The 12,610-nt window shown below is 34.9% G+C and overlaps 1 protein-coding gene across 1 annotated transcript; it reads right to left on the bottom strand.

The window, feature by feature from the left end:
• Nucleotides 1-1,425: 1,425 nt before the first annotated feature.
• Nucleotides 1,426-11,403, bottom strand: LOC107793557 (homoarginine-6-hydroxylase 2-ODD-C23). The gene is made up of 6 exons (XM_016615935.2): nucleotides 11,093-11,403; nucleotides 10,718-10,833; nucleotides 10,346-10,449; nucleotides 10,203-10,266; nucleotides 9,149-9,216; nucleotides 1,426-8,964 (listed from the first exon to the last, which is right to left on the bottom strand). Exons 1-6 carry the CDS (start codon nucleotides 11,187-11,189, stop codon nucleotides 8,877-8,879), a joined length of 537 nt encoding a protein of 178 aa, XP_016471421.1. The 5' UTR covers nucleotides 11,190-11,403; the 3' UTR covers nucleotides 1,426-8,876.
• Nucleotides 11,404-12,610: the final 1,207 nt, after the last annotated feature.

Below are 12,610 nucleotides of genomic sequence, written 5' to 3'. Positions count from 1 at the left end.
CTAAAATAAATAAACTACAATTCAAACAATTTCAACTCCCAAAACCCGGTAGAAATAAGTCACAAGCTTCTAAGAATTTATTCTCTATGTCTCTATATATCAGAGTCTAAAGCAAATAAGGAAGATAACATAGTAAGATAGAAGGGGACTCCGGAGTCTGCGGATGCTGGCAGATATACCTCGAAGTCTCCTCGTACAGCTAGTGTACTGATACGTGGTCTGATAAGATGTACCTGGATCTGCACAAAAGGATGTGCAGAAGCATAGTATGAGTACACCACAGCGGTACCCAGTAAGTGCCAAGCCTAACCTCGGTAAAGTAGTGACGAGGTCAGGTCAGGCCCTACTGGAGAATAAATAATGGCATGGTAAAATATTTAAACAATATTATAAGATAAAATGACAATAGAAATTAATCAAGTAGTATGTCACATTTAATTACATCAAATAATGGCAAATAATTACCTCGTGGAAACAAAACAGAATTCTTTTAGACTTTAAGAAAATCACAACAATAATCAAAGGCAACTGCGGCCATAAATCAATATCAATAAGGGCACTCCCGAGGTACCGCCTCGTAGTCCCAAATCATAAACAAATTCACAATATCTCATTTCCTTATCTCACCGCGGGAGCCTTCACAATTTATTTAAAGAAAATATTTTTTTTTCCCGAAATAACATCTCGCGTTTTAGCCACCCTTATCACACTGCATGACTTCTAATAGTCACCCCTACTAGCCACGCGTATCAAGCCACCTGTAAGCACGTAATTTTTGACCCACACATTAGAATTACCTTTAATAGTCCTAGTATTTTTTAGAATATTTATTTGATTTTATTTCATTAGGATTTTATTTTATTATTAATTTTAATTCTATTTTTTTAAAGCACAAAAATTGAAAAATACAAAAATAGTTTTATTTTCTCTATTTAATTTAGGTATTAGGTATTTTTAGAAAGATATTATTATTATTATTATTATTTGAAAATACCAAAAAAATATGTTTTGTATTAATTAGTATATTTTGATAGTATTAGTATTTTTATTTTTATTTTTTGTTCAATGAGTAAGAATTGAATTTGGGCCAATTGGGAGCTTATTTTCGTATTTTGGTGGCCCAGCAAGACAAAGGCCTATCCTTCCCAATCCCTTTTAGCCCAAATCCTTTTCTCACCCATCAAACCCCTCCCTTAATCATAGCCATTGATCTACTTTCATCCAAAGGCCAATACTCACTCCCCACTATCATATAAAAACCAAATTAACATCCAAAAACCCTAAGCTAATTCACATGAACCTAGCCGATGCGCCCACACCTCATCTTTACCGCATAATTGATTTTTTTACAAAAATGACACTCACTGTACACAGATCATAGAGAGGAAAACTCCTAACCTAGTTGTTGCTTGCTCCTTCTGTTTTGAGACATCATCAGCGCTTCACCTCCCCTTTAGAACTTCATCATTCTTTCCCTCAAAATTAAAGATACACACACACATAAACATAGAAAAGAGGCAGTCGCCTCCCCTCAAAAAGCCCCCTCTTATTTTCTGTCTCGCCTCATCGCCGACGAGCTCAGCCAAAAACCGGCGACGGCTACTGCTCCTCCTCCTCCTCCTCCGTCTTCTTCCCAATTATTTGTTACTGCTGCGACGGAAGGTGACGAATCTGGCTGGAAATCCGGTTTTAAAAGCTATGGAGTTTCAATGGAGGTTTTTTGCGCCGTTGAATTGAGGTTATCGTCGAGGTCCCCGGTTCGATCTTTCCGTTTAGTTGGTGATTCGGGTAGTGTTTGAGTTATATCGGTACTCTCTTCCTCGATGTATTCAGAGAAATTCAATATTTAAACAAATTTCAAAGCTTCTGTTCATTTAAAGGTCAGCTTTCTGTTTGCTAGCATTTTGATATTGTCTTTCTTCGTTGTTATGGATTTTGCACCACTGCGTTTAGTTCCCATAAAGTATTTTCTATCTTTGATTAGTTGGTACCTGTGTCTAAGTTGAGAACCTTCTATTATTTGACAAGAAATAAGGGTACTGTTGACAATGACAATGGAACCAATATATGATGATAGAGTAGAGTTTCACGAGTCTGATTTGCTAGCTTACTGCAAAGATAATCACATAGAACTTGAAAGAATTGTTTGATGCATACTGCAGATTCTTAATCCAAATCCAGATGCAATGTCCAAGTTGAATACTGAAAATGCTAGTAAAGAATTTCTGCATTCATTAAGCAATTATTGTCAAAAGTGGAAACGTCACACGATATGGTTCTACATGTGTTGTAGTTGCCCAATGACAAATGCTTTTGCTTTACTTTTTTTTTATATAAAAGATTATTGAATAAGTGCATTGTTTTCCTTTGAGTTTACATAGTTATCAAAATTAGTGTATTCATTTGTTACATTAACCGTTAAACTATTAAGATGCAAATGGAAACTACATAGTGTAAATGATTCTTATAATTTCAACAACTAAGCCACACACATCTTATCCACAATAATTTTCATAATTCTTGGCTTTACAATAATCTCAAAGTTTAGGAAGAATGATGAATATCGCAGTTTACTTTAGGCACGTAAATAAATCATCGTGACTATGGGTACAGTTCCCATGGCATAGTCACGATACATAACCCCCAATTCGGGTGTGCATTTCATGTGACCCGATCATAACTTCAAATAATAATAATAAACATGTTGTATATCGCGGGTGCGTTTCACGTGGTGCGATTTACAATATGTACAAAATCAACGAATGCACGACATCGCGACTTGTTCAAAATAATTCCATAAATAATTAAAAGAGGTAAAAGGTAAAATGATGCATAAAAGGTTTTAAGCATGTAATGAATGAGATAATTAGGGCAATTATTAATAATTGAGCGACCGTGCTAAAACCACGGAATTCGGGAGTGCCTCACACCTTCTCCTGGGTTAACAGAATTCTTTACCCGGTCTTCTATATTCGCAGACCATAAATAGAGTCAAATTTCCTCGATTTGGGATTTAAAACAAACCGGTGACTTGGGACACTATAAATTATTCCAAGTGGAGACTCTGGATAAATAAATAATCTCATTTCGATTAATGTCACTTAATTTGGAAAAACTCCCCTATCCTATATCCCTCGCGGGAAAAAAGAGGTGTCTCACCGCATGCGTTTCAACACCCAGACCTTATACCACCGCATGCGTATCAATATCACAATATGTCACGATTTGCACCTCAAGTGCCCAATATTTTAATTTTTCACGAAAAAGAATCTCACGAAAATATTCAAGAATAAATAATTCAGGAAAATAATATTCCAAATTTTTAATACGTTGCTTCAATATCAAAATTTAAAAATGTCAAATACTTTATATTAATAATATTTAATTTAAAGAAAATCAACCTTCAAATAATGCACAGTATGAAAGAAATCAAGTTTCAATTAAATAGGTAAAATAATTAGCAGGAAAAAGGCAAACAAATTTTAAATATATATCACAGATCAATGATGAAGAATATAACAAGATAAAATAATTTAATAAATGCGCGACAATGATCTACACAATTTAAAAATATAATATTTCACATTTAGCCCGTGTACACACTCGTCACCTCGTGTACACGACTTTTAACACATTTCAGTAATCACATTAATATCAATTCTAGGGAAAATTTCTCCAACACAAAGTTAGACAAGTCACTTACCTCGACTTGCTCCAATTTAACCAAGTATTATGTTTTTTCCTCGATTTTTCGACTCCGATCGACTCATATCTAGTCATAATTAATTCGATACAGTCAACAAAAATTATAGTAATCAATTTCATAAGAAAATATTACATTTTCATTAAAATTCGAAATTAGCTCAAAATTTATCCGTGGGGCCCACATCTCGGAATCCGGCGAAACTTACAAAATCCGACAACTCATTCAATTACGAGTCCACCCATACCAATTTTATCAAAATCCGATAACAACTCGACCTCCAAAATCTTAAAATTTCATTTTTGGAAGATTTTGCAAAAATCTTAATTTTTCCTCCATAAATTCATGGATTCATGATGTAAATGAGTATGGAATCATGAAATATAATCAATATAGGATAAGGAACACTTACCCTAATGTTTTCCCGTGAAAATCGCCCAAAAATCACCCAAGAACCGTGCTCCAAAAATCCAAAACGAAATAAATGAAATGACCATTTTTGGTCCTTAAATTTATGTCAATCCGTCACTAAAAGTCCATTTTTCGTCACTAAAAGTCCACCAGAAACTGCTCTACCAGCCTTCCTTCAATTGATCATAACTTTATGTACAAATGTCCAAATGATAAATGGTTTAACTTTATGGAAACTAGAATCAACCGACTACAACTTTAATGTTTTGCAACATTTCTGATTCCTTATGAATTGCGAGATATAAGCTTCCAAAGTTGGCTCCATGTATCAGAATTTCTGGCGAAACTGCTTTGCCAGCCTTTATTCAATCAATCATAACTTTCTGTACAAATGTCCAAATAATAAATGGTTTAACTTTCTGGAAACTAGAAACAAATGAATACAACTTTCATGTTTTGAAAATTTTCCGATTCCTTATGAATTACGAGATATAAGCTTCCAAAGTTGGCTCCACATACCAGAAATTTCTGGCGAAATTTCTGCAAATTTCCAGCAACCTTCTTTGTCCGCAATCCATTCTGTTTACCTTCCGAATTCCACCCGAGACCTTCGGGACCTTAACCAATTATTCCAACATGTCTCAAAATACAATACGAACTTAGCCGAGGCTTCAAACCACATCAAACAATATCAAAACCATTAATCGCACCTCAAATCAAAATCTATGAATTTTGAAATTTTAATTTCTACAAACAATACCGGAACCTATCAAATCCAGTCCAATTGACCTCAAATTTTGCACGCAAGTCATAAATGATATAACGGAGCTATAAAAATTTTCAGAATTGGATTTCGACCCCGATATCAAAAAGTCAACCCCTCGGTCAAACTTCCCAAAAATTCAACTTTCGGCATTTCAAGCCTAATTCCACTACGGACTTTCAAATAAAATTCTGATCACGCTCCTAAGTCCAAAATTACCATACGGAGCTATTGGAATCATCAAAATTCTATTCCGGGGTCATTTTCACATAATTCGATATCCGGTCACTATTTGAACTTAAACTTTAAATTTTTCATCAAAATTTCATATCTCGGGCTAGGGACCTCAGAATTTGATTTCGGGCATACGCCTAAGTCCCAAATCACGATACAGACCTATCGGAACTGTCAAAATACTGATCCGAGTCAGTTTGCTCAAAATGTTGACCAAAGTCAACTCAGTTGAGTTTTAAAGCTCTAATTCACATTTTAATCCATTTTCACCTGAAAACTTTTCGAAAAATTTTATGGACTGCACACGCAAGTCGAGGAATGATAAATAGTGCTTTTCAAGGTCTTAAAATACAAAATTAATTATTAAAATTAAAAATGATATTTTGGGTCATCACAAAAATACCTGTCCTCGGAACCATCTAGACCATGCCCCCCGGGTCCGGTTCGAGTTCCACTACCTCGGAGAGCATTACCAAACTGTCGCGCACGATTAACAGAGGGCCGTGATATTCGTATCCAACCGGATATCACGGCGTGAATCTCGGTCTGTATCGGCGATGGATCAGTGATTAGCGAAAAGGAAGATTTTTACCTTTCTTAGAATAGAATTATACTTAGGGTAAAACTCCCCTACTTATAAAAGGGAAGCTGATTATTCATTAGGCACACCAAGGCAATATACTTTTGTTCTCTCTGTTTCTAAAAATTATTCAAAGTTCTTATTTTTGTTCATAAGTTCTTCATAAGTGTTGGCTCGGAACCGAAGGCAGGTTTCTTGTTAAGCCTTTAACCGAGCCCGGAATCACTATCATCATTGGTTTGGCTATTTACTCTATCTTTTATCTGCTTATCTTACGCCATTAATCACTTGTATTGAATTAGTCTACATATCCTTAAAATTGCGTATAAATTCAATTGTTATCTATTTTTAAAGGTAAACACTATTTAAACCAACAAAAGAGGAATGAAATACAGAGTAATGACTTAGCTCAAATTCTACATCAGAAAATTGGTGATGAATTTGCTGACCAAATGCTTTACATAAACGGTTCCTTCAAAATTTTTGGTGTCATCGGTCTTTTGTAAACACACATCCAGCGACTCTATTGCAGCATCAAAGTTGAGCTATACAGATAATAAAACACATACAATTGATTATCATAAACTAACCTCAACACATACCATCATTCTTTTACTTCAATTGTCACAATAGAAAAAGAAAGTAAGACTTAGTGGGCGTTGTGGACATAAGAATTGTAAAATTCCAAAAAAAAATAAAAAAAAATTTCAAGTGAAAATGATATTTGAAAATTAGAGTTTGTGTTTGGACATGAATATTATTTTTGGTTGTTTTTGAAATTTTGTGAGTGATTTGAGTGAAAATTTTGAAAAACAGCTTTTTGCAATTTTTCAACATCTTCGAGTGAAAATTAAAAATTTTATGGCCAAACACTGATTTAAAAAAAAAAGTGAAAATTTTTAGGAAAGAAGTGAAATTTTTTTTTATGTCCAAACCGGCTCTTAAACCTCGTAAAAGTAGGCCACACAAACACGATATTTAGGAGAGTTATTGATGACCCAGTGCAAGGTTGATTCATAACTTCCGTTTGATAAGATCTATCAATAGCCAGCAGAAAAGAACAACTTTAACAGGGGGGAAAAAATTATGCAAAAGTTACAAAGTAAAATATTACCTTCAACATATCTCCTATATTGCACACAAATGTACCAGGAATTAGTAGTGCTAATATCCACTTGACCGATTTCTTTCTCACCTTAAAACAACTCAAAATGATTAATAGTGAAACAAAGCCCAAAATTTATTTCATCAAAGATTCAGCCGTATAAAACACAGGTGTAAGATGAGGCTTTGCAAGGTAAATCTGGGGAGTAAGCATGCTTTAATTAAGGACTTGGAAGCCAATCGTCCTCGGTAACTATCAAAGAAAGTAACAAAATCCGAACAAAGGAATATAATTCTTAAAAGTGGCGATCCATTTTGGGTTATGCTCACAATTGTACCCTGTCGCATCTATTTCTGAGATGGACATTATAAGGCTAACAATGTTATTAAATGATAAATTGATATTGGATGTATCTCTTTTCTAATGAGTGATATCTAAGATGGATGGAGCAGGGTAAACCAATTGTTTACAAAACCCAAATGGATCACCACTTATAACAATTCATTCACTGATCCACCCAATGCTAGAGCAATTCATCTGCCGAAAAAGTGCAGGTGTTTTATGTGCATGTATTTTCAGAGAGAAATTGAGTGGAGTGTTCTGTATTGTGTGAAGATGAGTGCAGGTGTGAGGCCAATAAAAAGTAGTGAGTCAGTGTACTTAGTGTGTAACCTCTGTATGAGGCCACACACCAATTGGAATTAATTGTGTGCTGTTAGGCTACTGGTGAGACATGAGGCCAGCACCCAGTTCAACAAAGTTTACATGAGTTTGATTAAAACCAGGATCAGCTATCATCAAAAGAAATATTTATCTATACCGATATTTATACTAAAATAAAAATATATATTAGTCGATCATGGTTTAGTCACAAAAGTTCAAGTGCACACACATCATGCGTTTATAATTAAATACTACAAAACATAAAACATCAAGTGCAAATTAATTCTTTTCACTGTAATCGTCTATCATTGACAAGGGGAAAACATGCTTTGGTAGAAGAAAATATCAGCAAAAAATCATCTCTACTTGCTCCTGTGTGTGAAAATGAAATGACATTGTGCAACTGCGAAGGGAGACTGCACAAGCACGTGAGTTGGTTTGCACTTTGCAGAGGTGACGTGATTGTACGTGAGATGCTCCAAAAATGATGAGTGTTAGCAAAAGATACGAATGGAATCTTTTTCAAGTATATTGTTGTCTTATTGAAATTCCTACGGTTTTTCTACTTTCCATGTATTGCGCTAATGCCTGCTTCAAGTTGTAAAACTTGGAAGGAGGAATTGTGCCCTCTCTTTCAAGTTTTAACTTGGCATGCCATTTTGCAAAAAAAAAAACGGTGTTATGGTTAAGCTTAGACTAAGGCTTGCTTAGTTATTACACAAGGAAATTACTATATTTTTTTCTTTTCCTTTTTGTTGTTCTAACATGTCTATATTTCACTACATTCTCATTGCTTTTCCATGACACAGCTCACAGCTGTGAAGTTCTAGATGCTTCCCATATTATTCTAACGTTGTAGTGGCGCTATAGCTCTGATGTAGTTAAATATCTTTACAAGAAAAAAGAACTTTCCGCCCTGGATCCTTCACTATCTTGCTATGCAGATGAAAATATCCAATAATTGGATACTCTATATTGGTCTTTAGAGTTACAGATTCTACTGAAATCGGATCGTAGTCTAGACAACAGTGGATACATCTTTATAAAAAAAAGTTACAGATGGAGGTGATTTTGTTATGATTGATAGAAAGACAATCGTAAAATTCAAATAGCATTTTTCCCAGAAACTTGACTGGTCAAATTAATAATCTCTTTCGAGAGAATGCAACCTTCCTTCCTTCTTTTTTCCCTCATGTCCATTTGAAATAGACGCAGCAGGGTAGCCATTTATTCGCAAGACGCAAAACGGATCACCAACTATTTCACCCTCCATTTCATCCGCTGATCCACCCAATGCCATAGCAATTTCCCTCATTATCTTTCGTGATATATCTGTCAGCAGTATAATACAAAAGTTCACCAATTTCTTGTCACTTCCATGTAGAAAATCTTTATCAGTATAGGCACTGCGAAAATGTCAAAAGAGTATGCAATAGAGCAAGGCAACTGTGCAATGGTCAACATACTCCTCCACTAACTGCTTGAAATTTGGAGGGCTACTTGACCTGCATATGAAAACCACATGTAGACCAAAACAAAATGAAGAAACAACAAAATCGAAACTCGTCATTTAACAGTCAGTATCATAAACAAAGGGTAAGAAATGACAAGGGTTTTAAGATGTACAAAGGGAAACAAAGGAGGGGGTTAGTGCAAAGACCATGCATTATAAGTAACTTGTTAACCTACCGTATGTTGGATCCTTGCATAACTTCTCCAAGATCTCCATACATCCTATGTTTAACTTCTCTATAGCACTGTAACCAACAAACAAGATAGAAAGAGAAGAACATCAAAGATGACAAAGTAACAGAAAGTGTATAATTACATAATAATTATTAAACAAAGCATTCATACAAAAGTTGTATCAAGACATATGTGCACACAGAAACTGATATTGAGAGGAGTTCACATCTATGCCATTGCAACGAGCAGATATGTTGTCTATAGTTGAAGAATGTTCTTTAACAGAAAAAATAAAATTTTCTCATTTTTTAGAAGAGCTTAATATGTGAATGAATTAACTATAAAGTTCATAGTTGATCCAGAAACCCAAATAATTGAAACAAGACCTCACGTAAAAGGGAACGAGCCCCAATCCCAAGTGGTAGAGGGTAAATAGGAATAACGTTACAATCTATACATTGTTTAAAAACTCTCTTTTTCTAATATGCACGCACAAACTCTACACAGAAGATATGATCAAGATGAGGCTTTCAGCAGAAAATAGTTGTCCTTTTGTTTTAACTAATGGCTACTTTAATGAGATAAATACGACAGGCATATTCTTTCTTGCATTAACAGTTTGCCAGTGCATATCGTTTGCTCCATACAAGTTTGATGTTGCCTTTCTTAGATCCAAAGACTGCATATTTATATGTCTAGAATATCCTATAATTCAATCAGTTCCAGTTTTACAAAACATCAAAACTGGAGCACACACTTTAAAACCTCCAAGTAGTTAGCTAATAATGGCGAACAGCTACATAATGCATAACGTGCAAAAAATTCTAATTGTCCAATCCAAAACTTTAAATGGTAGAGTAAAAGAGAAGCTCAAAGAAATAGTATCAGTAGAGATAGTACGCAACTGGGCCAGAATAAGAAACGATTATAGTATAAGCACGGGCTTACAGGTGAAATGGTGAAAAAAACCCAAGAAAGCTTTGTAAAAACCAATATACAACAAGTGGTACACTTATTTTCTGCAATATATAAACCATAAGTAATTAGTATAGCCTACATCAATTGCTTCATGCATATCAGGTGTGCCTTTGGTTATATTCTCTCCAATTCTTTGATATCCTCTGCATTCAAGATATATAAGCAATCATTAGTTAAGATAATATGTTGAATTTAAGATATTGGTTAATGACCGGAATAAACCTGTATCCAGTTTCGGCAGAAAGTTTGATCTTGAGTTTATCCTCATAAGGTTGATGAAAATATTCATGTTTAATGCTTCTAATCTGAGGAATACCATGGCCTGTCTGGAAAAATGAGAAACAGAGAACAGAAAGAGGTCAAATGGACACTAGTGCCACAACAATATTAGTTTCTCTAATACAGAGAGTTAACAGTTAAAATTACGAAAGATCCAAAAATTACTTAAAGCTCAGGAGAAGCTTAGCTTCTTTCACAGTGACAGCACACTATTTTCCCCAATATTGTAAATTCAATAGATATAAAAACTAGGCTGCAATTAGGACCACCAATAACATCAATAGAAAGAAAAATTAGCAGGAGAAGAATAGTTACCACGTAAAAGAATCCAGCTTCTCTACAAGCCAGATCTAATTCCCTAACAACTTGAGCAGCACGTTCATCTTGAGCCATATTTGGATGATCCGACTTGTCCAAAAGAGGACTTATATCTGTCGCATACCAAAAAATAAAATTAATTTTCACATAACCGGTGGAACAATTTTAAGCAAGGTTTCAACAGCCATGTCAAGAAAGGAAAAATAAAATGCTTTGGAGTTAAAAACAAAAGCAAAATGCTTTCAAGGTTTAGCTTTCTGTGTTGTCCGTCTATTTTCTTGGAATCAAATAATTCTTAGCGGACAGCATGCATAAAGCGTCTTATCTATATAAGGATATCACCAATATCATTTTTTTTTCCCAGTAACTCACCATCCAACAACATTGTTATGCCCATCTGAGATGGATGGAGCAAGGTAAACCAATTGTTTACAAAACCCAAAATGGATAACCACTGATAACAATTCATTCGCTGATCCACCCAATGCTAGAGCAATTACCCTCATTAGATCTGCCGAAAAAGTGCAGGTGTTTTATGTGCATGTATTTTCAGAGAGAAATTGAGTGGAGTGTTCTGTATTGTGTGTGAAGATGAGGGCAGGTGTGAGTAGAGTTATTGGCCGATAAAAAGTAGTGAGTCAGTGTACTTAGTGTGTGACCTCTGTATGAGACCACACACTAATTGGAATTAATTGTCTGCTGTTAGGCTACCGGTGAGACATGAGGCCAGCACCCAGTTCGACAAAGTTTACATGAGTTTGACCAGGCCAAAACCTGGATCAGCTATCGTTAATTAAAGAAATACTCCATTTATCTATACCAATATTTCATACTAAAATGAAATAAAATGGGAATGTATATTTAGTCGATCATGGTTTTAGTCACAAAAGATCAAGTGCATTTTGTTTGACAAAAAAATATAACTTTTGGTTAAAACTATTATATTTAAGTAATAATGGGTTAAACATAGTTAATGATTAATTAATTATGTCTCTAAATGCTAATTCTGAACATGTGGATAATGTGGAACAAATCTAGTGGGAGACTCACAATAACATACATTAAATATTTCAAAAGGTATGAGCAATAATAGAGGAGTAATTAGTAATGAATAACAATAAATAGCATTTAAGTAAATAGGAGAAGTGGTTCACCCAATAATGAATGAACTAGATGATTATTCTTCCTGATAATGATGAGTGACAGACAAATCCTAGAATGTTTGAACTATTCTCGGATCTGATGAAAAAGTGTGAAATAATATGAACAAGAATCTTGATGAAAAAGTAATCTTTGTATCTTTTACAAGAGAGAGAATCTTTATCAGAAGTATGTGCTTCTCCAGTGAATATCACATGCCCTATTTCTTTATCTTTTTTCCTATTTATATGGGACATAGCCCTAAAAACCCTAATAGTACATGTGCCCAAAATATTCTTTTGAATATTCTCTCTATTATACTATTCTAACAACTAGCCGTTACAGCCCTTTTCACAAAGCTCGACCTCGGTCATTGTTGACATCCCGACCATGAGCTTCGTTGTTTCCCGATCGACATCGATTGACTCTTCCCTTCGATACTATCTCGCTCTAAATGCTCGGCAATAGATTTTGCCTTATACAGTTAGTCCCTCCGCTTATTGAGGTTGTCCTCATACGACCTCGATGAGTGAATTTTGTTGGTTTTGGTCGAGAAAAGTGGGAGAGTGGATTGGGCAGTTAAGTTTAGGACGAACTCATAACGTGGACTTTCGTGAGCTGCAACTTTCGGGGTTACGTCATTTCTGGATTAGAATGACGTCATGACATCATGCGTAATATGGCGCATTTTTCCGATGCTTTACGTCGTTTTCCGTGCGACTGTCAGTTGGGGCTGCCGTTTCGATTCCA

Source organism: Nicotiana tabacum, chromosome 17 (genome assembly GCF_000715075.1).
Source record: "Nicotiana tabacum cultivar K326 chromosome 17, ASM71507v2, whole genome shotgun sequence".
Lineage (NCBI taxonomy): Eukaryota > Viridiplantae > Streptophyta > Magnoliopsida > Solanales > Solanaceae > Nicotiana > Nicotiana tabacum.
Note: the sequence above shows the minus strand (reverse complement) of the source record. Positions and strands in the feature narration are given on the sequence as shown.

What these genes read in the sequence shown, in the direction of transcription:
- LOC107793557 (XM_016615935.2), bottom strand. Translation starts at nt 11,189, where the DNA reads ATGAATTGTTATCAGTGGTTATCCATTTTGGGTTTTGTAAACAATTGG. An exon ending in CATAACAATGTTGTTGGATG is followed by an intron (nt 10,834 to 11,092) that starts GTGAGTTACTGG and finishes GGTATGCGACAG; the next exon opens with ATATAAGTCCTCTTTTGGAC. An exon ending in ATGCAAGGATCCAACATACG is followed by an intron (nt 8,965 to 9,148) that starts GTAGGTTAACAA and finishes TTTCATATGCAG; the next exon opens with GTCAAGTAGCCCTCCAAATT.